At 47.3% G+C, this 25751-nt stretch overlaps 1 protein-coding gene across 4 annotated transcripts in view; it reads right to left on the bottom strand.

Annotated features, from left to right (window-relative positions):
* Window positions 1–25751, bottom strand: part of LOC149358301 (uncharacterized) — a 310815-nt gene that overhangs the window by 15810 nt on the left and 269254 nt on the right. For all 4 annotated transcript variants that reach the window (XM_089570340.1, XM_089570341.1, XM_089570339.1 and 1 more), the window contains 4 exons: window positions 23271–23398; window positions 4178–4303; window positions 1832–2017; window positions 192–354 (listed from right to left, as the gene is read on the bottom strand). In XM_089570340.1, coding sequence (XP_089426466.1) covers window positions 192–354; window positions 1832–2017; window positions 4178–4303; window positions 23271–23398 — 603 coding nt within the window. The remainder of the gene's footprint in view (window positions 1–191; window positions 355–1831; window positions 2018–4177; window positions 4304–23270; window positions 23399–25751) is intronic.

Raw genomic sequence — 25751 nt, 5'->3', positions numbered from 1 at the left:
TCTCACGTTTCAACGTTTTGGCATTGTCTAACGGGCGTGAGTTCAGCAACTGTAATAGCCTGACCGGTCGCACCCAAAGCCAGAGCTCCCATTTCGAAGAGGCGAACAGCTCCGCTTCTGATTTTCTAACTAGAGCTATAACGTTCACTTCATTTACAGCAAAAGCGTGCAAATGCAATGGCTGCACTGACCGGCCTTGCTCTCGCCTGCCTGCAGTCTGTCGAGGTGCGTGGCCAGGTTGCTGTGGCGCAGCCGCAGGAGCTCCCGGAACACGGCCATGTCCACGGAGAGGCCGCGCAGGTTGTTGGCGAAGTAGCCCTCGGGAAGCACCCCCTCCACGAGGTAGATCATCATCTGCGGGGAGGAGGGGCAAATGAAGTTCTTGAGTTCGTATACTTCAGAGCGATTATGTAGTGTGTTGTAACAGATTTTTTTATTGTGAAAGCAATACTACGCTTGGTTTTGAGCCGTCAGCGTGGTCCTGGCGGTAACCACGTTTGACCTTTAGACGACCCCCGTAGTGACGTCACACCGAGCGGAGGAAAAACTGGAGACCAGCTCGGCTCGTCGGCGCGGTTCCAGGGTAACCAAGGCGCGCCGCAGCCGCGAGGAGGCGCTCGCTGTGGTGACGTCACACCAAGCGGAGAGAAAACTGGAGACCAGCTCGGCTCGGCGCCGCAGTCCCAGGGTAACCACGCCGCTGCTGCTCGCTCTCTCTCCTTCCCTTCCTCTCTCTGAGAGAAGATTACGTGTGGATGTGTATATATATGGTGTTTCGACCAAGGCCTCGTTTGCTTTCGCAACCTACCGGGCTTAACCAAGCTAAGCCTCTGCCAATTTTTTTCCTTCTTATATCGCAAGCATACCTGGATGATTGTTTTTCCAGGAGAGGTGGCCTGTGTATGTAGTGCTTCGTATGCAGTGCTCCTCCGCGCTGTCACGTGTAAAGGGGGTCGAGGGCCTGTCAAGATTCACCGTAGCAGATTTATCTCGGCTTCCCCCGTTATGTAGAATGAAATAAATAGAAAGAAAGAAAGGGAAGAAAGAAGGAAAGAAAGAAAGAAGGAAAGAAAGAAAGGAAGAAGGAAAGAAGGAAAGAAAGAAGGAAAGAAGGAAAGAAAGATAGAAAGAAAGGAGGAAAGAAAGAAAGAAAGAAAGAAGGAAAGAAGGAAAGAAAGAAAGAGAGAAAGAAAGAAAGAAAGAAGGAAAGAAAGAAAGAGAGAAAGAAAGAAAGGAAGAAAGAAAGAAAGAAAGAAAGAAAGAAATAGAGAAAGAAATAGAGAAAGAAAGAAAGAAAGAAAGAAAGAAAGAAAGAAAGAAAGAAAGAAAGAAAGAAAGAAAGAAAGAAAGAAAGAAAGAAAGAAAGAAAGAAAGAAAGAAAGAAAGAAAGAAAGAAAGAAAGAAAGAAAGAAAGAAAGAAAGAAAGAAAGAAAGAAAGAAAGAAAGAAAGAAAGAAAGAAATAGAGAAAGAAAGAAAGGAAGAAGTCACTTTGGTTTGGTTTTAAGGGGGTTTAACGCCCCAAGGCAACACAAGCTGTGAGGGACGCCGCAGTCGAGGGCTCCGGATAATTTCGACCACCTGGGGTTCTTTAACGTGCACTGACATCGCACAGGACGCTGGCCTCTAGCATTGAGCATCCATCCAAATGCGACCACTGAGCCGGGATCGAAACCGCGTCTTTTGGGTCTGCAGCCGAGCACCATAACCACTCAGCCACCGCCACCAAGGCGGTGAAAACAAACAAAACAAGCTAAACCAATCAGCACTGCTCGTGCGTAAGCAACTCGCGGACAAGTCTGCGATCCAAACTCGGAGAAGAGAGAGAGAGACCTTGAGGGCATCCTGGTCGCACCACTCGACCACCTCGAGGACGAAGGCGGCGAGGAGGTTGAAGCCCTGGCAGTAGCCCACGGACTTATTCCAGCGCGCGTACGCCAGCAGCACCCGCTTGAGGAGCGCCTGGTTCTGCTCCGCCTGCTCGCCGCTGAACAGGCTGCAGCCCGTACGGTGGAGGTCCTGCAGCAGAAAGCCACCGAGGGTAGTCTCACTGGCAGCGGCAGCCCGACGACACTCACCTTTGGGTCCCTGCTAATGACAGGCATTGGGCAGGACTAGGCGCCTAACCTAACCTAACCTAACCTAACCTAACCTAACCTAACCTAACCTAACCTAACCTAACCTAACCTAACCTAACCTAACCTAACCTAACCTAACCTAACCTAACCTAACCTAACCTAATCTAACCTAACCTAACCTAACCTAACCTAACCTCAGGAAGACGACCAGTACAATTTCTGGCTCACGCTTCTCGCGAAGCCCGATCCCTGGTGTCACATTACATAAATAATGACAATAAGAGAGCGAAGCCTGCCAAAAAGGGCCGAGGAAATGATACGGTGTTTTTTTGCTCTTACTGCCGTGGAGTGAAAAGCAGGCCGAGCTTTAGGCTCAGTGGATCGTCTGTATTGTTCGTGTCTGGTCTAGGAAGGAAGAGTATACGACGTCTTCATGCGTACACCATCAGTCACGCTTCTGGCATAAAGGCTTCTACATAGATATAGCATGAAACAAAGTTGCATATGTCATACCTTTTTATGTAAGGGCGTTATTACAATAATTCAGGCCCGAAGCTCTGCTCCAGTACCGTGCAAAGGGGCTCTGCAGCAACCCCATAGAACTCATTAGCAATGAAGGAGGGAGAGGACCATACTTCTCCTCATGCTTTAGATAATTTAAGTACACTGCAAAGCGTCCCACTTTACATGGCCGAGGTGCAAACTATGTGGCCTGTGCATTCTTAACAAAGCGCGCGCACCGTTCTGTTCTTAGTAAACTACGCGCAGTGCAATCAGGCAAGCGCGCTGCGCATCGCACTGAGCTATGTGCATACATTGTGCGGCACCTTTGCGTGCGTCTCAAGTTCTCGATTACACTCTCGATCACAGAAGGTTTTAAGGCAGTCGCCTGTGAGCGCGACAGACAGAGTAACCGTCTTTACTGAAACACTGGAAACACTTTACAGGCTAGGACACGTCTTCCGTGCTTAACTAGAGCTTCCTGGCATATGCGGGGTAGCTGGGGCGGCGGAGGGAGACGAGAATTGTGCGAGGGTGGCTCGAATTTGCGCGCAGAGGAATTCACTTTAATATGTGTGGCTCCGTAGACACTCTCACTCAACTGCGCTAAACATTCGTCTGGAAGCTGGCGTTGCATGTCTGACGTCACTGCACTATGTTTAATCACGCCTGCTCAGTTTTATCAGTTCGGTTATATCAACTGAAAGACAAATTTATCGCCTATTGATCCTCTGTTTGCTCTCTTCTGCGCCAGCTGCGGCAAACTTATTCCAGCAAATTCCTAATCTAATCTTCCCATCTGAAACTGTCAAAGAGGCCAGGCCATCCCACTGAGTGCCTTTAACCTTATCAACGCGTCTGATTTCCACTAGCATATTATTAACTCGTGTTTGCTCTTCAACCTACGCTCCTCGCTTCGATTCCTATTAAGACAGAAATAGAGCTTTTCCTCATCACTTTCCTTCCTAAGGCTTGCAGCACTGCGGTCAATTTCCAAACAGGACAAAAATTGGGCGAAGTACGGTCGTCGGACTTTTCTATCTTATTACGCGGTGAGTGAGTGGAAGAAATGCTTTAACTGTGGCGCTCTTTGAACAAGCTGCATTTGCGCCTATATGGGAGTAGAAAGAGAGTAAGCAGTCCTCTAGCACACTCTCTTTTAGAGAAGGAAGTACGCCAGAGGATGGCTTACTCCGTTTTTATTCCTTTGCTTCTATAAAGAGTGTATATAGTGCTTGCACACGTAAAGGCGGTCGCACATATGAAGCATGAAGCTCTATTTATTTTCTGAAAAAATAAGTAGGGTAGTGTTGATGCCTTGGAATACACAAATTAGAAGCGTGGAGACTTAGAAGCGTGGAGACAACGGGCGAGAACTACTACCGTCTGTTTATGACACCTATAGGGAAAATGAAAGCTAATAACGCATTTCTGTTTCTAGTATTTCCTACTAAAACTATATTTAGACGAAAATCTCAGTCAAAGACTGTTTATCTGACAATGTGTTTCTTCTTTTCTCTCTGTCAAAACACGAAAACAAAAAGCGACAAAAACACCGGCACAGTGCAGCGGTCTAGCACCCAACCTCAAAGCTGCTCACCTTGACGATCTGCACGCCAAGGTTGTCGTCGTCAGGGTTGCAGCGTTCGTTGAAGCAGAAGCGCGCCGTCGACTCCCAGTCCAGCTCCCGGCTCGCCAGGTAGCGCTCCGCAAGCGTCAGCCACATCTGCACACCCGCACACACACACACATACGCGTGCGCGCGTTAAGGGGAAGCTGAAACGGTTTTTTGAGAATTCGAGGTTACTCAAGAATACGAATCTTCAAGCTTCCAGATAAAGCATGAAAAGTATTCTTGCACTAGCATTTAAAATGATGTCATAATCATTGATTAAAACAGCGACGATGTTTAGACTTCCTCTCACTACGTTGGAGGAGCGCGGGGAGACTCGGCAGTGACGTCATTGTTGCCTAAATATCAGATGTCCGCTGCTTACGCCTGCATGCTGCTGTGTGTCGTCAGATGGCGCCAAACAATGCATCATGAGCTTCACCTTCGATGGCGTCGGTTTTCTTCCCTGGAATAACCGTTTCTTCGCTGGAAACGTAGAGCCGTCATACGTGACGTCATTATCGGGGCCTCTCCCCGGCGCTGTGCACTTCAGAGAAGCCTGAACGCCGCCGACGACGACGATTACGCCACCATTTTATATGCTAGAGCAAAACGATTTCGCAGGCTTTACGTGCACGTTTCGCACATTCGGCAACCTTAAACTCACCGAATTCTAAAGCCGTTTCAGCAGCCCTTTAAAGAAAACCACGACTCGTAGTGAATAATCGAAGGCGTGACTTACAGACGAAGATGTATGGTCAGGGCAGAAAAAGAAAAAAAAACTCGCGCCACCACCGGCCAAGAACTCCCGCGACGTGCTCGATTAGGAGTCGCAATCTTTTCATGCCTCCAGACGAGGTGATATACTGAAAATCTACCCTCTGCTTCCTCCTCTCTCTCAACAGGCTGCTACCTCTAAAACACCCACTTCCGTATCGAAATACATTTGGCGGTCATGAGATGAATCAACAGAGTCTTCTTTTCTTTCTACGGCGTAGATATCGTCTCATAAACAGCGAAATAACCAGCAAGCGGCTCAACTGTCCGCCGAGATGTGAGATAATTATTGTGCTATTTTTTAGAGCCCATCTCATGGTCACCCGTTTCTTCGTTTCGCGGCGTCGCCGTCGTCGTTGTGAGATGTAACCAGGAGAGGGTAAAAGCGCAACCTCCTCCCCTCCTCAGCAAGAAACAAAAAAAAAACAGCGCCGCACGGACGGCTCTCGCCAGCGCGCGTCGTAAAACGAGGAAGAAGGAACCCCTTGAGAGCGACTAGCCTTGTGTGTGTGGCTGCCCCTTCTCCCATCGCTCGCCGACGTGGCGCGCGGATGATTGCCGTCTATTGTTCTAGACTGTCCAAGTCGTTTCTACGCGATGTTGACGGAAAGGGCATAGCCTTGCGTGCGCTAACAGATGCCCTCAACCTCTTCACTCGCGCGACGGCGGCGGCTCCACTACAGAAAGATCCAAATGCTCCTCGAAGCCACTCCCGGCCTTTGACCAATGAGGACGCGCGCCCGGCGCGGTAAGGAGAAGGAGACTGCACAGCCGACACTGTGTATGTGCACGCCTGCCTTGGCGCGAAGAACAGACAGACGTGGGCGTTGACGACCCGAACCGCCGTTTAAGCTTCAGTGAACAAATTGTGTTTTTTTGTTTACCTCTCTATCTTGTGGTAGTGCACTTTAAGTGGTATAATTCTTTTGTATTGTAATCTCTCTCAAGTGTAACTTTACTGTTAGTGGAGTGTTTCTTGAAGAAGGAATATGTCTGAAAAATAAAAAGCTGTCTGTAATTGTACATACATGTCTTCCTCGCATTATTTGCCTCAATCTATCGAAAAGCTGAAACAGCTGATGAGCTATGCTCAAATTTCGCATTAGGAAATAACGTAATCGTCAGCAATTTTTTCCCTCAAACATCAAGCTTCCAACAAGAAAAAAAAAGTAATTTAATTGTAAGTTATGAGGAAAAGGAATGCTAGACGAAGTAGCACTCTCAACTCCTTTTTTCACAGGACTGCATTTATAGAGCGAGCAGTCCTTTCGAACCACTCGCGAATCGCGACACACTAACGCGACATGTAATACAGTTCGCTTGATTCAACTTTATTTGGCTTTGCGTCAACACAAGAAATACTAAACCTTGAGGTGCGGTAGTTGCAAAGAAACCATACGGGTGCCTCTAAGTAACACTATTCTTTTTTCTACTTGCCTACTCGAGGAATACCGCACAAAACTGCACTGAAAACCATTCAAGACCAGCACGTTTTCGTAGTTCGGGCGCTTTCGAAGAACTACGCCCTTCTGTAGCGTGCGCTGTAGAAAATAACTTTGTTAAGAAGTGCCGCTACTCGGCTTTCTTCACCTCGAATCGCGAGAAGTTTTGCGAAATGTTTTCTTTCATAAAAAGCCGTAGGTTTGATCTATGAACAGGAATAACAAGAGGTCTTTCTTGCAGGCACAGGGTATACACTCTAAACACAATATGCTTATAAAAGAGTAAAAAGGGAATAGGCTCTCCTATAGCGCACTCTCCTGCATAAAAGAGAGTGCGCTACAGGAAAGCTTTCGCTCTTTTTACTCGTTTGTATTTAGAGCGTAGTTACAGAAGGTAATCAGCGCTATCTCAGGTTCTACTTTCTTAGAAAAGGTGCTGACCACGACAGAAGTCATTGAAGAGGTGTGTGCAAGGAGCATAGAATCGATGGGCGTTCCTACACACGAGCCCTTATAATGCCTGCAAAGAAACGTTCCGAATTTAGATCATGACTGCGACTAGAACAAGCCTGTTGTGTCGCAAGACGGTGCGGGCAGGGCAATTGTTGTTAATTAGCCCAATCTAACCTCTGTGATTAGGACAGGGCTTAGAAGGGCCTTAAGTACAAGGAACAGCGGATAGACTAATTATGTATAGCTAACTTCTATGCTCTGGGTGTTGAGTTGCGAAACAACTGTTGGGTTAATCCTCCCCACTTTCTTGAACGGTCGAAGGCATTGTGTTCCTTGACTTGAGATATTTTTTCTATTTTTGTGCGCTTCTTATTTCGCCTCCGCTCGTAGACCGGCTATAGTTTGGTTGCCCAAGTAAAACAAAAAAATACAAAGACATCCTCCCGCATCCGTGAAAGTTACTGCTGCAGGACTAATGTACGTCTTTTTAAGAAACAGCCTGTAATTCCCCGCCATTCCCACCAATATTAAAAGAAGGCCCCAACGAACATCTGCCCTTTAAATAAAAAACTAAGGCTGCTACTTGAAACGGCATGATGTTGTCGCTGTCGCCGTCAGCGACAGCGTCTTCGTATCGGTTTATAGCAAGGTAGCATTGAATGCGTACACATCAGCGATGCAAGCAGCACGACGCACCGGAGAAGATAACATTGTCAACTTTGAGATACGCCCTCTCGCAGCCGCTGCAGTGTACAGCGTCCTTCTTTTGCATTCTCTGATTCCGAAAGCTCCATAATCTAAACGAAAATATCACGGACTAGTTATGCTCAGATATATACATCCACTACTCAACTCATCTTTGCGCCAGGTAGGCATACACATGCAAGTTTTGGCCACCACTACTTTTTTTTTTTTTTTGGTGCGCGTATTTTGTCCTCGCACTCCGACACTGGACGGGAGATCGGTCTGGTCACCAGCCCTCTGGGATAAGCGTTGAGGTTTATGGGTGACATGCTGCTTCGTTTGCGTATAGCTGCAAGTACATTGTGCGTTACGTAATAGATAAGTGCGCCTGACGTCGTTATTGATGCGAAATCATTATATGGCTATGTCGCGTCAGCAAAAAGTGTCCACAAAACGTGTCCGCAAATTTTGGCCGCACGATTACGTCGTTCCGTGAAGATAAATGTGTGAAAGTGTGATTGTGGTAGATAGTGTGGACGAAATATTGCAGCGGAAAAAATTGGATGATGAGGTGTAATTAGTTAATTAATTAAACGCAAAAGATACACTTATGCGTCAAAATAACCATGGACGTTGATATAGTACGTAGACGTCAGAACAGCCACGAAAGTCGATGTAATATGTGGACGTTTTGATATAGCATTGCTCCAATGAGAGTCGCCGCAGTCATCTCAAATTTTTTTTTTACAGACGGGAGGTTCCCCGTATGTGCGTGGGGGTTGTGCACCATGTCTTGGACGCCACATGCATGACACAATCACATAAACTCTCCAGGGTTGAGTAGCGGGCCAGAAACACGTTCCTATGGCCGCCCACTCCATGCCTCCCGACGTCAATAATCTTTCATTTCTGTCTCCGGACATTGTGTTTTATAGTATGAGATAAAACACAAGCTGTGAGCTTTTACAATCCTCAGCTGGTCCCAAGGACCTGTCATCGAAGGGCTATAATCTTGCCCCAGTTCACCACGCTGTTTTCGCCGCCTGTCTAGAGAACGTATACTTAGGCAGCAATGCTGCAGATCGCAGGCCATGTCCCCAAGGACCAGAATTCACGAGTAACGGTAGGCGTTTAGTGGAATAATGTCGTCCCAATCAATCTCATCCTTCGCTACGATCTCCCTGTATGTCACCTTTGAGATCACCGCTCTCTCAGGTCGATAACACCGTAACATCGAGTAAATTTTCCATGTAGGAAAACAGCCGCACGTGCCCAAGGGGACTCATAAAACGTTTAAGCGAAGTCATGATGCTGCGCACGAGGAAAAGAAGCAGTTTCGGAGGAGCTCCGGCTTCTCCTACAGGTCTCATAAAAGCTGAGGCAACGGCTTTATGAGGCTGTTTGCGCAAGGAGTCTTACACGGCCGTCGCTGGCTTTCAACATTCTTCTATGTTCTTCGGATGCTAGGTAGATTACGAGGAATTCGTTCCACTGGGTAAACGCTTGTTTCCGCGGGTGGCAGCAATCTACCACGCAAAGCCGGGACATCGATTCTTACTTGTGTTTACCATTAGCGCGAGTTCATTTCGGGCTGCTCTCACACTCTAGAAGTGTTTTTACAAGGAGAGCTGGATAAAATATTTTAAGAAAGGATAAGCGGCTTCCCCTTCGCCACTGACGTAGTATGTCGTAAGCGCGGAATCGAAAACGCCTCCGTGGCCTGCAAGCGAATGAGAATGTCAGCCACCTGAGCTTGAGCCATATGTTGGTTCGGGAGTGTTCTTTCAATCTTCTTGCAAGCTTTATTCCTTTCTTTAAAATTTATTTTCACCAAACGATTCACTAGGAATTTAATTAGTCATCTTTCAAGTTTCTTTGAAATTGCTATAACCTTTATTTCCAGTTTCTTGTTATTTCTTTCAAGTTCCTTTCATGCTTTCTTCTAGTGTTTGGGTTTCTTTCAAGTTTCATTCAATTTTCTTCAGGACTTTTCACAGGTTTACTTAAACTTTTCAAAACTTAATTTAAGCTTCTTTCAGGCTTCTTTCAAGGTAGTTTGGTAGCGGGAGATACATCAAGGGCGATTCTGCGATCCATTTGGGTTTGGGACTGGGCGCTCTTGTAGGTGGTGTGATGCAACTACTATTCTGACTATTTTGATAGAAAAAAAAACGAAGATAAATCTGAACATTTTTTATTTCTTTTCAAGCATTCGCGCGCTTTCGCTTAATACAGCCGAACGACAAAGCCTGAAAGACAAAGTGTCGTGCGAAAAATAAAAATAAATAAAAATAACAATGCTCAGCCCGCATCGCCTATAGTACAATGAGAAAGAAAACAGCCTTACTCAGACAACAGGTGGGAGTTCATGGCATTTTGTCCGAAGACAATGAAGAAGATATGGAAAGGGCACGCCATCCGAAAAACACGTAAAGCGGCTCTCCATACAAAGACAAGTGAAGTCGTGGCGGCAGACAATCAAGTGGAGTCACCATGACACGAAAATCGCACCGAAAGGGTGGCTGTGGTTGACACCCTGAAACCGCTGGGTGCGCTGGTGACCTGGCGCACTGGTGATTGTAACAGGTGCACACCTTGAGAATGATTTGCCCTGCAGCGGAGCCTAGTCTGGTGATTATGGTGACAACTACCAACTTGAATGATATCCCGATTTTGCTGCAGCTTTATGGACGCTTAGCGCATAATCAAAGACGCCATTACATAAGATGCTAAACCCGTAGTTTAAACCGAGCCTCTAAGTGTCCTATCAAGAGGCATTGACAACCGGAAACGACAAACTAGCAACTAATTTAATTTGCAGGCAAACATTAAGGTAAGCTGTGATTGCACATGCAAATCTATAGTTGAGTACAACTCAACAAAGAAGCGGGAAATGCCCGTCAAAGAATCCCCTCCATCCAATGGCGTCGACTGATTTTCATGACGCCGCGGCTAATCCGATTAAGCCGTGGTTATTCCCCGTTCATCTGCCAGCCCCTGCTATTTCACGCCAGCAGGTCCAAGGGGATCGGTCAAGGGGAGAAATCTGCCAAAGCCATTGCCTGAAGGGCCTCTTTTTAGCGTCATTTGCTGCTTCGGTCTTGAGTTGTATCCGACTATAGTGCTTGTGCTACAAAAGAAAAATGACAGAAACAAGCAAAACCTAGACTTCTAATAGTGAAGCATTTATTTTAAAGGTCTATCTGAAGTTTCGACAAGCTTCAGCAACTACTTAACAGAGGGATGCTCAAGACGCGGCTTAGAGGGGTAACAAGGACCGCTCCATCGAATTTTCGCTTTCATTAAAGTATAGCTTTTTCTGGCTTAGTCGCTGATCGTTCAGCAGCCCAAACACGCATTGATTCCTGAGAAATTTTCAGTTGGAGGTGGAATGTTCTCTCACGCCACTCGATTCAAGCTAACGATGTTGATGGCACTTTTATGAACTAAGTGATTAGTGTCTGAAAATGGCTGGCAGTGTGGTCTAGCCACAGAGATTCGCAACTGAAATGCACTAGGTGTCCTCACAGCTTCCTAGTGAAAACGGCCTGTGGTGGCAAATATCTATCGTCTACTGTTTATTTCGTTCTTGCTTAGAAAAGCTCCAATAGAACATGATAATCGATCGATACAGGCCGACTTCACCCTGGCCTCAATGTCTCGTTAAAGATGTATTTCTACGGTATGACATCAACGCTAGAGGCACAATCCTTGACCCTTTGCTCAGCCATAAAAAAAAGAGAGTTTCCAGAGCCCAACGCTGAGCGTATGCGCTTTTCCGGTTGCTTACGCAACAAGTCTGAAACCACACTGTATGTTTTTTTTTTATTATCTTAAGACTACCCCAGTACTTTGCTGGGAGAAACCAGCATGAAAGGCCACATTACAGGAGAAAACGCACAGATGAGCCGAACACCGTCGTTCGTCTTTTGTCTCCAGTACTGCGTAAAATTGTTAAATTGGTAAATTGGTTTTTGAGGAAAGGAAATGGCACAGTATCTGTCTCACATATCCCGGCGGACACCTGAACCGTGCCATAAGGGAAGGGAGGAAGGTAGGATTGGTTGGTTGGTTTATGGGGTTTAACGTCCCAAAGCGACGTCTAAGGCTATGAGAGACGCCGTAGTGGAGGGCTCCGAAAATTTCGACCACCTGGGGTTCTTTAACGTGCACTGACATCGCACAGTACACGGGCCTCGAATTTCTCCTCCAAAGAAATTCAGCCGCCGCGGCCGGGATTGAACCCGCGTCTTTCGGGCCAGCAGCCGAGCACCATAGCCACTGAGCCACCGCGGCGGCGGGAGGAAGGTAGGAGTGAAAGAAGAAAGATAGAGAGAGGTGCCGTAGTGGAGGGCACCAGAATAATTTCGACCACCTGGGGATCTTTAACGTGCACTGACCGCACAGCACACGGACGTCTCTTGCGTTTCGCCTCCATCGAAACGCGGCCGCCGCGGTCGGGTTCGAACCCAGGTACTCCGGCTCGGTAGACGAGCGTCTTATCACGGAGCCACCGCGGCGGGTAGTACTGCGCTGTCTTACACTGGTTTCGCCCATGAAACGTAATGCACCAACTCAACCATCAAGCCACGTTTCTATCTCAGTGCTTACGCAACAAGTCCTCCCCAGGAAAAAGCTCTGCTCTATACGCAGCAGTATATAATCTTGGGAATCGTGTCAGTTTTATTTACCGCTCGCCTGTGCTCACGTTTTATGTTCCGAGCCAATCACTTACGCCGCATCACCTCACACGCATAAAAAGCCGCGATCCAGTCGCGCCACGCCCCAACCTTTCCGTCGAGTGAAGAAACAGTACCGATCTTCGGAATAACCAAGTCCAGCTGTTGCGGCATACGCTCGGACGAAGAACTGCACTGCAGCGCTTCGGTAACGGCTTTCGCAAAAGCTCCTGTTTTCGATAAACATCTAGCGTCTGTAAAATTTCCCAGAAAACAATCGCTTCCTCTGCCAGACGGGGCGTATTCAAGACGTAATTAGCGGCATTCCTGAAAAGTGCTTTCAAAACACTCGGGTATATACCGCCCCTAAAGCCTGAACGCTAATTGCTCGTTGGAGCTTGCACGCGGTTGCAAACATGCGGGTGAGCGATAACATGCGCATGAGGCAAGCCTCTTACATCGGCGGATTCGATCTGGGTCATTTCCCATCAAAATACGCCGCTCATAGGTACTGCGGGCAGAATTAAATAAGCATGAAGATGATGCAAGACATCAAAGGACTGGACGGCTGACCACGGACTGAGTTCAAGAAACAAAGCCCCCTGTTTTTTTGTTTTTTTTTTAAGAAACAAAGAGCGCTACCATGATGCTGTGTAAAAAAATAAAGCATAACAGCTTGTTTCAGCTTAAACTGTTGCTACAGACAAAAGACCACTTTCTACTCTTCAGAAGTGCAATTATTAAACCCCAGATCACGCTGCAAGACAACTAAACCTCAAAGAGCGATACTATTCTCACTTATCTTGTTCGTATATTTTTTTCGTTTGTTCCTTGTTATTCTTCCCATCATATATATTTTATGTACTTCCGAACTGTCGTGCTTGCTGCCATGTTGTTCGGGGAGACGGGGCCAGTCAAGCTGCCCTTGACGCAGCTTTTATCCCGTCACCCTCGCCACACCTCGTATACGCCCTGTACTCGTTGTGGGAAATAAACTGAAACTGAACTGAAACTGAAACTGAGATAGCCGCAGGAGAGCAAACTTTATGCTGGAGGATTAATTGTTTAAGCAGTTAAAAAGGATAAGCACCTTACTGAAAGTGTAAAGGTCCTGCCATTACCAAGAGAAAAAAGAGTTGTTCTCATTTTGGACAGGCTTTATAACTTTATCCGTGCTCGAAATATTGTCATCCTTAACATAAATTTTATCGCATACGCAAACGTTAAAAAATTAGAAAATAGACCTTAGATGTTACTACTCGAAGTACGAGCTTTTGTTCGGTCGGGCTAAAGCATGGGCTCTCCGTCATTACTAAACTTATCTTCACCCACCGCGGTGGCTCAGTGGTTATGGCGCTCGGCTACTGACCCGAAAGACGCGGGTCCGATCCCGGCCACGGCGGTCGAATTTGGATGCAGGCGAAATTCCAGAATCCCATGTACTGTGCGACGTCAGTGCACGTTAAAGAACCCCCTGTGGTCGAAATTTCGGGAGCCTTTCACTACGGCGTCCCTCATACCCTGAGCAGCTTTGGGACGTTAAACCGCCATAAAACTATAAACTTATCTTCAGCGGTTTTCGCAGCTCGTAACTTGAATAAAAATTATCACACCGAGCATGTCAGAATCATTCTTTGATTATTACGGGCCTGTAGAATACTACAAGCTCGAAATATTTCTTCAGATGTCAGCAAGAACAACTATGCAGCTTTCTGGGGAAATTCAGGGGCACGTTATATCGCTCTGCACAGCTTCAAGAAGTGTCCGTGGTATGAACCGGTAGAACTTTAGGAGTATTGCTACATCCAAGCGAAGGCAATAACATACCGTGAATAATTTCTCCACCAATCAATATGTAAACTAAGTTATCCTGCGCAGCTCGTCGGTTTCATTGAACCAGTGGTTCTCGCGGACCTGGTGAGTAGGTTTCAGTCAAAAGTTGCAGTCAGAAATGTATACAAAAAACCACGGCGAAATCCAACACTGTAAGGGATTGTATAGGTTGTTTATATCTTTAAATACGGTGCTTCAGATACTAAAACACAACACGAAAGTTTCAAGTTCATCAAGTTTCGGGTATACAACGGCAATTTCGAGGAATTACGCTGAAAAGTACAGTTTTTCTTTATTTTTTGCCTCTCTTCGGCAAACGCTCTCACTGTATCAATGCGCACCAAATCGGCAGCACACCTCCAGCCTCGATCAGTGTGTGTTATTTGTATTCACCTCCAATTCTAAACACTCTATTGCTATAAATTATGGTATAATTTTAAGCTAAGTGTCAGTTACACTGAACCGAAGCCGATAGATACTGTCCCTGGGTCATCAAAAACGCACCTTCATTTCGTTGCAAATGCATGCTCGTTCGGTGGCCAGCCCCACGCTTAAGGTAACTAGGTTTGCTTCGTATTTTACCACCATCGCTTTGCAATTGTTGCCACTCCTCGAGGTTTTGAAGGTATCTACTCGTATCGGCAGCCAATAATAATAGGAAATAATGGCAGGTCTAACGAGCAGCAAAGTGGCGTGCATTATTCATCAACGTAACAGGGGAGAGAGAGAGAGAGAGAGAGAGAAGGAAAAGTAGAAGGGAAGGGCAGGAAGGCTTAACGGGCACAATTTCGTGTTGGCTTCCCCACGCATGAAGAGGGCGATCAAAAGAACAGAAGCGAAGGTGAAGACAAATGTGCAGCCCACAGTGACCATGAGCGGCCAAAAGACAAACAAAGATGCCAAAAGTGAGACTGAAGGTAGCCGCCTAAAGCTAGAGCTTCCAAATAGCGTAGGAGCGCGTTCGTGTTTATCTGCGCTAATGAGAGTCAGGACCACGGTTTTGGAATCCTGGCGCCGTGGTCGAGTGAGCGGAAACTCGACACATTCTGCCCCCATAGACAGCATAGACAGTCGCTGGGTGTTCAAGTGGACACAGTGGCAAAGTAGGCGTCCAGTTGTTTCCCCGTGCCTGTAGGGACCACATGCTGGACAGGGCAGCCATCCCAATTAGATAAGAGTAAGCCTTACTAAAGGCCAGTTCCAACTGCAGGCAACACAACAATGCTTTTTCGAAGAGCGAAAGTTTCAGTGGTGACTGAAGTCGCAGGGAGGGACCGACGCTGTACAATTACCCCAACAAGTAATCAGATAAGTGCGTGGTCTCTTTCGGCGTAACCAAAGACCAGCATTGACTTCCTTCAGCCACAAAGACAGTTGCTGTGAGCGTTTTAGCGATGCTTCTATGCAGTTCTAACGAGTAAACGCAGGCTACCCAAATGGCTCCCCGGCCTAGTGAAGGTGTAATGACGAATTTGTTGCTGGCACGCCGTCAACGTTTTTCGAGGTGTTGAAAATAAACTCATCTCACGCAATAAAAAAACCTTTTGGCTCCTGTAAAAGGTGTTTTGCCCTTAGCAAAACCTTTTACAGGCAAAGCCGACTACACAAGAGTGTCCCGAGGAAACAGTCGGCGGAACCAGGCTCGATTCTAAATACACCATTTTTGCTTGATACTTGATTTCAGATATATTTTATGCCACAAATTAGCCACGAAACCACATTTTGTATTTCTGTGAAAGCAAAGTAGAACGACCTTGCAGTTTTCATTTAGGTTTTCAGCGAAAAAAGCTGAAGCAGAAATCTTTATATATAAAATTTCGGCGCCTTTTGTGCTCTTTCAAAAAAATATTTGCGAGTTAATAAATAAAAATGGCTTCGAAATAACCGCTTGCACGAACGAGCCATTCAAGTGCTCGGGGGGGACGGAGGCGCTAGAAGAAGGCAGAATTCGCAACAGACCAGAGTAAAATATAAAATTTTAAAGAAAACGTCGAAACGGATGGGCAGCATTAAATGGCACGCGCACAACGGACAGCCAACAAAGTAATGCAGCGATACAAAAGTTTTTCACCAAAAATACGCTCCAGGACACACAATTTCGAAGCTACATCGAAAAGAAATCACACAGTAGCGAAATAGGATGCTTGGACGAACAACGTCACGACGCTGGGAAGAGGCACTGTCGAGATGTCGCGGCTGGCAAGAAAGAACTAGAGGCTCGAAATTCAGTCCGCTCCCAAACAACCGTCTTTTCCTGCTTAGAAGCGGCATAAAAAAACCTGAACTTCACGCAGACCACGTAGAACTACTCCACGTCAACGCCAGAATTCAATCTGGAAGCAGCCCGTTCCGAACTATGCAAAAAAAAAAATAGGGAGGGAGGGAGGGAGGGATAGAAATCTGCGTTTGCTTTCCGACTTCAGGGGCCAGCATTGAAAACGCGGCGGTCCTCTTCTTGAGGCAGCTGCCTTTTACATCTAGTATGCACACAAGGAACGGAATAGGACAAAATAAAATCATATTGAAGTTCGCCGTTGCTGTAGTGAAGAGTTAATATAGAGCAGCAGCGAGGACTCTGCGAGGGTCGACAAGCGAATAAGGATGCATGCGCACAAATAGGCAGAGCACGCCGCGAATGTCCCGTCGCTGGCGCTATGGAGTCGCACATTATAGCTACAAAATATACTGCGTCCGTCTCCCCAAGATGATTCGGGTACAACGCAACAGTGCTTTGGGGAGACAGAGCCTGCCCAGACGTCGCCATTTGTTGAAACAAACACTGTTACTCTAGAATAATTAGCATTATCTTAAGAAAACCTGTTGTGTGGTGCCGAGCGGTTCCTTCAGTAAATTTACGACGGAAGGTTTTTCTTTTCCTTTTAAACTACCAAACAGAACATTATGCAGATGAGGTGCGTATTACTGTAAACTTGAATAACAAGAGGAAGGAGCAGCAGTAAAAGGCACTACTTATGTATATGGCTCAAGATGTGTGTGATACTGTGAAATTCTAACGCACTTCGGTCTGTGACGGAGATCAATATAGAGGGGGCTATCTGGGATCTCTCACGAGATCCGCTTCGATTTTGCTTACGCAGATCGATTCTCGCTTAAACTTCCATATCCAATGTGCGGAGCACGACATGACAATGGACATTTGAGCTGCTCTCTCAGTTGTACAACTGCGTCGGTTTTGGGCCAAGACAGCGCATAAGGAGCGAGGAGCTCTAATCACACGAGTGAGAGCCGTCTATGCGTCGCACGTTATGAAGCTACTCTCTCTTTCTTTCTTCGAAAGAGAGAGCCCTCAACGAGATAACCAGGCTCAGCAAACATCATGTGCTGTGCTTTGTATGTGCACGCATCGACAAACAAACCAGCGCCCACACAGGCCACTCCACTCTCGTTTGAGATCTGGAGCAGCAGCATACAAGTCGCGTTCTGACTGGATTGAACCGGAATGTCCAGCTTCCATTTCGAATCCTATCTAATCCTCCCCTTTGCTGAAAACAAAAATCATGAACGAGTAATCGCGAAGGGACACTTCTGACAGAAAACTTCCGGACGTGATCTACCAAGCAAGTGACAGAAACGAGTTGATTGCCAATCGCCCAGAAGTTCCAGCAACCCCGCACCCGCGACGATCGAGCTTCAATCGTAAGACAGCACTCATTCCTCTCCGAGCAGTCTCAAGAGAGAACGATGTCCAATCATCTCCGGAAGCCCACGGACACTTGTCGTTCGCTGTCAGCTTTCCTTTATTTTATTTTCGCTCAGTATATGACACGTTTGAACTGAATCAACTAGAGCCGACAGCACCGCTCGAGGCTCCGTTATTTGTGCTCCCTCGCTCTCACTCTTCGCAATTTCGATTACGCTGCGATTCTAGAAGAGCATATTACGCGAGGAGCCGCTACTGCCAGCAATGCGCTCGAGTGTTTCCAGTGTGCAGGGCACAAGTTTTGTCACAACGACTTGCGAGAGCTGCCTTCGCATGTGTGGCGGCGAGACCTCACAGAAGCCACACGGGACAGATCAGAAACAACACATAAACCGGAGCCGATTTTTATAGCCCGACGATCTCCCTGCATTCTCGCTAAAAGTGGTCCCCACGAACACACCAGCGGGCTCATTTATGCGAATTGTAAATGAGGTGCCCCAAATATTCCTTACCACGAGCCGAGATCTTAGCTCTTTTGTTGAGGCGCAGCAAGTCCGCAGCAAGAGGCCTAAATACACCGGCGAGGCTTACGCACGAAGCCTTATTAAGGACGCCTGCCACGAGAGAAACAAGCCCACCTGTATCCTCTCCGTGGATCTCAAGAAGTGCGTCCTGTTATGTCTGTTGCGTGCAGCATTGGCTCCAATGTGTGCACTGAAGAAAGCGAAGACCTTTCCCGGCGGAAAAGGAGAAGCTCAAGAGCGTTTCTGGTAGGCACATACGTCGTTGCGCACGCACACGTTAACGTGTGCACACGTTAACGTGTGCGCACGAGCACAATTTCACGCATGATACCTCGCCGCATTCCCTCGTCCTCCGTGAGGACCGAGCGCCTGGACTGCAACACGCTCAGCCACCGGACGGAAGGCTGAAATCGTTAGCGGAAAACTGTTTTTCTCTCTTTCTGCAGCAAAACCCGCGAAGCCTGACGGCCGTGATAAACATTCTCGGCACACTGAAAACGAGTAAACAATTTACGATGCGAAGAAGCTAGTGCAGTTATCTCCTCGCGTAAGAAAATTGTGGTTGTTGGTACTTAGCAGCTGCGTTTCGAGCCCATAAAGTTTTCTAGTACGGTGCAGCACGTAATGCAAAGTATCCCCATGCTATGATTTCTATTTGGGGAGACTGTTTGCAACATGTCCTCAACATTTTCGGCCCTCTCTCTCGCTTCACTTAAGTCAAAACTATCAATCAATTTAGCAAACACCAAAGTTGCATTATATGCACCTAGTATTGGGACAAGAATACTTGACGCTGGCCACAGAGAAAGAATTATACATAATATATCATACATACACAAAGACAGCCTTAGCAAAACCAACGACTGGGGACTTCTTTCCTCCCATTTAATCTTAAGCCTTCCGCTGCATCTTCGGCGCACTGCCATCGTAAATTTCCGCGATCTCAAAAACGCTTCAACAACTGGAACAGCGACCATCTTAAGTTTCCGCGGTAAACAGACCCAATCCCTCCTTCCGCCTGATCCGCGGCAGAGTTGATCAAGTTATCTAAACTGCACGCAACAATTTCGACAGCGTTTGCGGCTTTGTTGGCGAAACGGCGACGAAGGCTGCAGGCGAATCCTAGGCGTTGCATTATTAACGGCGGCCCCCTCCCGAGCGTGAGCCAGGAGTTCCCGAGTTCGCTCTAAGACCTGAAGTAGCAGTTCCGGAGCTTAGTAAGGAGCGGCTGTTCGGGGCGCTGAGGCGCCGGAGAGAAGATACAGGGAAGCCTGCCAAACAAACGCCTTCTTTGGAGCCCACGTCGAGTATCAGCCGTAGTCCGAAAAGCAAGAGAACGGATAAAGCAAGACTAGATAAAAGCAGCAGGGATCGGACTCCTCCTGCTCGGCTGGCCTGATGTACGAACGCGCGTCGCTATGTACAGCCTCTCGTGGTTTGGAAGGACGCAAGGGACGAAAGGAGCGCGGCAGCCGGGCGGACATTAGCGCAGGCTGAGCAATAAAAGGCTAGGCCCGGATAATATGACGACTGTATTTATATTGTATTCTATTTAAATTCTCTTCGCCGCTTATTAAGGCGACGCCATGCCTCAGTTATCGTATGGTTACTTCAACCGGCGTGGCGGACGAAAAGATTGGAATCGAATCGAAAAAAACCAGTCTTCATATTATACTTCATCATACCTTATCTTAGCCGCCGCGGTGGCTCAGCGGTTATGGTGCTCGGCTGCTGACCCAAAAGACGCGGGTTCGATCCCGGCCGCGGCGGCTAGAATTTCTTTGGAGGAGAAATTCTAGAGGCCCGTGTACTGTGCGATGTCAGTGCACGTTAAAGAACCCCAGGTGGTCGAAATTTCCGGAGCCCTCCACTACGGCGTCTCTCATAGCCTTAGTCGCTTTGGGACGTTAAACCCCATAAACCAACCATACCTTATCTTATTTCATACTACTCTCTTGTACTTTATATAGCATTTTTCATTCGTGAATTGTGGAATAACATGCAAAATAATGCTATTGATAAAAGTTACGTTCAAACATTTGGATTCCGCGTCGAGACGGATCTGCGAAAATGCGGCTGTCATCGGGCCGTTTCAGTGAATCATTCGAGCCCTCTGTTTTAAATTAATCTGAACCGTTTTCTCAAAAAAAATTTTCCAGCCTCTAACTACTGTCATCACGGGGTGATAGCACGAAAAAATAAATAAATTTATGCCGGCCCTGGGTTCCTCCAGGGCTTCGAGAACCTAGTGCTTCAGAGTGGACACGTTTCATTACTTCAAGACTGCGGATTCGCGGCCGCCGACTCTCATTAATAGGATGTTGTCATGCGCACAGAGCAAGGGCATTATGAAAACAAAATAATCTTCATCAGCGACCAGCAATTTTATTTAAACTATGAATAGGGACCACTTCCCTGGGCCCACAAAACGGAGATTATATAACTTACTAATCTGCTAAAACGTAGGTAAGTAGCTGCAAGTTGCCTACTCTCCGAAAATATTTGCATACCGTAGCGAAACCCCTCCATTAATACACGTAATTGCTATTAAGCGGGACTAGGTAAAGAGCATTAGCTGCGGCATGAATCTCGTTTAATAAATGAAAAGTCAGTTCTTTGCGCCACGTGCGAGCACACTTTACAAAAAATACCCTGATAATAATGTGAAAAAAAAAAAATCGAAGAGAAAAAAAATACTTCCAATAATTGCCCGTTATTATCCTAGAAATACATTTGGTGACCCCTTGCTTAGTTCGCATGAACCAAATTTTTGAACAGTTTGATGACTGGAGTCGTTATTGAACGACTAGCAACAGAGAAGTCGAACGCAGTCGACGAGGCAGAGTCACGATATTGAACTATAGGTTTGGTTAGGTTAGGTTACCTTCGGTTAGGCGGTACTCGGAGAGGCAAGATGGCGGCAGTCGAGGAAACACTGTGAGAGGCACTTTTTCTGCAGTGAACTTAATCTAGTTCGCGATGATGATGATCATGATGATGATGATGATGAAGGTGCGCCAGAGAGCCACTAAACAAACCTATTCGCGCTCTATCTGGATGACTGCATTACGAGTATACAGCCCGGAAAAATCGTTCGCAGAGGTCCCTTCCTCTTTATCTGCTCTCCTCATTATTTAATTAAGTTTTCTTCGCTTTCGTTTCCATAGTGCAAGTTGCAAAAGTGATACTAGGGTTCATTTTGTTTATATTTTTACTTACAAGCGCTTCCACGCTTTAGCCCCGCATCTGCGTCGTGTACGACTACTATTTTCGTACTTCTTTTCATCTGACTTGTTTCGCTCCTTCTTTCTCTCATTTTCCCCTCTGACAGATACGGCCAGGACTAATTAAGGCTCCGAAAGCTGCGTACGTGGCAGCACGCGAAATTACTTCGGCGAGCCGCAACCGATCTCGCAATACCTCATCGGGATGTCTTGCGACACTTCGAGCAGCGATAAAGAAAGAAAGACGGGACTTAGATGACAGCTGCAGGTGAAAGCCTCGGTTCAGAAATAGCGCGCCGCTCGAAAGGATTAATGCGAACAAATGAAGCAAAGCACAAGCAAAACTTCAAGACGCACACACTTAAAGTTATCCCAAATACTCACCGGGACTATAATCGCAGTCCTAACCCGGTTACGCGGTTCCTAACATGAACCACGGCAGCTTTTCTAACATGCGTTATTTCGAAGGAATGCAACATATCCGCCGCGAAGTGCGATGTGCACGCTTCCGCGCTCCTTCCTCCCTCCCTCTCTCTCTCACACACACACACACACACACATGCGCATACGCACGCCAAAAAAGCCATAAAATAGTATTAGGCACTTACGCTGCCAAGTAAGGATTTCGGTGGGGAGGGCTTTGGGATCATGAAATATAACGCATGAAATATAGCGCTGAAATATAAGCGATAGCTTCGAAATCGCAGATATAACGCTCGCGTGCTTCATGCGTTCAAACTCTACAAAGAAACCCCCTCCCAATGACAGCTTCCATTCCCATGCCAACATGGGCTAAACCCACATAGGTCTCATGACCATGCACACAAACGATGAAAATTGGTTAAAACTGAGAAAGGAAAAGGCACAGTAGCGGTCTCACTTTTCGGTGGACACCTCAACCGCGCCGTGAGGGAAGGGACGGAGAAGGGAGTTCAAAAAGAAAGGGAGATAAAGGTGCCGCGGTGGAGGGCTCCGGAATAATTTCGACCACCTACAGATCTTTAATGTGGAAAGTTTTACTACCACTAATGTGCACTCCCATCGCACAGCAAACGGGCACCTTTTGCGTTTCGCCTGCATCGAAACGCGACCGCGGCGAGGCGAAATTGAACTTTGAAAATTCAAGTGGAGGGCTTTTCAGTGAGCGAAAGAAGGAAGAGAAAAAGGGCCACTGTAGTGGAGGGCTTCAGACATTTCGACCACCTGGCGTTCTTCAGCGTGCGCTGTACAGTGCCCGGCGGTGCTTAAGCATTTCAACACATCCTTTGATGGCACGTACCACTTCTGTGGGGAGGTGGCTGGCACCTTCCCTATGGTTTGGGTGTCCCAATCAAACCCAGTCCCAATCAAACCCAGTTTAGTTTAGTTTAGTTTATGGGGTTTAACATCCAAAAGTGACTCAGGCTATGAGGGACGACGTAGTGAAGGGCTCCGGAAATTTCGACCACCTGGGGTTCTTTAACGTGCACTGACATCGCACAGAACACGGGCCTCTAGAATTTCGCCTCCATGGAAAGTCGACCGCCGCGGCCGGGGTCAAACCCGCGTCTTTCGGGTCAGCAGCCGAGCGCCATAACCACTGAGCCACCGCGGCGGCTAAGACAACACTGGGGAATAGACTATTTACTTCGTGGAAGCTTATAACAAATGACGTCAGCTCACTCAGCTACCACGGCTCACGTCAGGAATAACACGAGCAAAGTGGCGACTTATCTCACCGATCTTAAACGACGTAATTTAGTGAACTCTTCAGCTCGACAGTATAGCATTTAATAAAAAATATACGGTCGCAAGCGAAACTCACCTTCTTGCGGAAGTCCGCCGGAATTCCATCGGGCAGCCGGACCACGACCTTGGTGGCGTCCATCCACTGCGCGAATCCGGATTCCCCGCGCCCCGGCTCCAGGCTGAAGCGTAATCGGGTGTCCACGCCTGCGCACCACAAGGGAGACGAAGAGAATTCACCCAATGAGGAATGTTGTGCGAAGAGGTCGGCGCGAGCCAGTGTGCTCGCTCAAGCCTGCCACTCTGCACTGCTAAAGGTAAAGGAAAAATCGACGAAAAAACGCCGAGGCAGCGTATGAGCATCGAGCGTCAGCAATATCGAACGAATATTGCGTCATTAGCCATCTTCGCTACATCCGGTACAAATTCTTCGTTATATGCGGATATGTACTTTTTGGCTCCAACGTATACAGCCCAAAAAAATATATCGTTTGACACCACTCCGAGTGTCCTACGTCAATTAGTTTGGCAGTATTGGGCGTTTAAAGTTCCAAGAAGTCATGGTTTGGGAAACCAAACGTCGTCGGTGCGAATCCTTATGATATGCTATGATATGCTTATGCTCGTGTGCTCCGTAACGCGCTGAATCGTTTGGCACCACTCCGAACGTTCTATGCAATTGAGTGGTCCACAATCGGTGTACCAATGATGCCACCCACTGGTCGCACTTGAACTCCACACACACTGGAATATACTCTATAGGGAACGACCGATTGGGTAAAGTGGCGTCGCTTGGTTGCCATCTGATGGTGGTGGTGCACCAGCGCCATTTTAGACGAATGACCTTGTGTTTCATACTAACGCTCTGAAAGGGAACTATGATGGATATGATGCAAACAAGAAAGGGCGCGTAAAACTTGGGGGGGAAAAAACCAAGGCCCCACCCGCACAGCACTGTGGTAGCCCAGCATGACGTTTTCAAACAGTGCCCGGCAATTTATTCGAGCTGAAGAACAGATCTCCGTTTACCGCCTTCACATGTGGACGGAGCTGCTTCTTTTTCGGCTTTATGTTATTACCAACAAGTCCGTTTTACCGCTGCGTTCCTTGAGTGATCAGCAGGTAAAAATATGCCCTTGGTGATTGGCGGTGATGGCGATCAGGGTTAGCGACTCACCGAAGGAGAAGACCAAAAAATTACTTCCGCTTTAGCGCAGCGCATTGGCCGCATTCTGGAAATGCCACCAGAAGGGAATGCAAAATATTGTGACGGACTAGAACACGATGAATCGGGCAGTTGCCCAAACATGAGTGCTCGTGCTATGTCGGTAGCCATTAAATCATACCATCGCCATCTGTCATCACGACTAGTTTTTCGGCTTGCCGTCACGTAACAATATTATCAAGTTAAGCTGCTAAAACGATATACCTAATAATGGCAGCACACACCAGATGGCTAACGCATTCGCGTTGTAAGCCAGGCCGCCCAGCACGCTGTGAGAGCCACTTGAAGTCTGAAATAAAACATTTAAAATGGGAAACTGACGTCTGCATTTTTTTTTCTCGCTCTTCCTAATTATTCGCCATTCGTACTCACTCAGAGTTTGCACTCTTGAACTGAAGAACTCAGGTATGCAATGTTCATTTACTGCACGCCTGATATTAAGACGGATAACGGCAGGTCTACAGTACTGGTGTATGATTATCCGGCTCACGCTTCAACTCCCGCAGTCAACCTCGAAAGCGGAGGCGAAAATGGTGTGAAGCACAGCATGGCTGACGCACAAGACCTTCAAAAAGGGGCGCGTAGCACAAAGCAGGAAATCCTCTAGACACCGCCTGAAAAGGATGGCGGCCATCTGCTCTCGTTTCCCTTGTTTGGGACCCTCCGAGAGGAAGAGGAAAAACATTTATTGAAACCATAAGAGAAAATTGCTCTTGAGCTTGGCAGATGGGTTCTTATTCGAGGTCTCCACTGGGCTTGGCCGCCCGACGAACTTGCTGAACTAGCGCTTCTTGACTAGCCAGGGTATCGCCGGTCAACCGTACCTCCCACCGCTCAAGTGGTGTGCACTGCATCTTTAAGTTTTCAGGCTTGCTCCCGCATCTTCATGAAATGTGAAAGAGTGTGGGATGGCCTCCAAACCGGGGAAAAGTGCTGCGATATGTTGTTGGCTGCATCGTACTCTATCTGTAGAGGTTTTGGCAGGTGTTTGCCTGTATTGCTACTGCGTGATATAGGCAAACAGTAGTGCTACTGCGTCCCCCCCATCACCCCCTCCAATCCCTCATCCGCAGGACAAAGACCTCTCCCGTACCTCTTCATTAGCCCTGTCCTGTGCCTACTGCGACCACCTTATCACCGCAAACTTCGTAATATGATCCGCAGAGCTAACTTTCTGCTACCCCTAGCTACGCTTGCCTTCTCTTGGTATACAGTCCGTTACCCTTAACGACCATCGGTTACCTCGCCTTCGCATTAAATTCCCTGCAAAAGTCGGCTCCTTTTTCATGACTTCAACTAGGATGCCATTAGCCCGCGTTTGTGACATCCTAGTCA

Source organism: Amblyomma mixtum, chromosome 2, assembly GCF_055824585.1.
Source record: "Amblyomma mixtum isolate Tamu chromosome 2, ASM5582458v1, whole genome shotgun sequence".
Lineage (NCBI taxonomy): Eukaryota > Metazoa > Arthropoda > Arachnida > Ixodida > Ixodidae > Amblyomma > Amblyomma mixtum.
The sequence above is the reverse complement of the archived record's forward strand: the minus strand, read 5'-3'. Positions and strand labels throughout refer to the sequence as shown.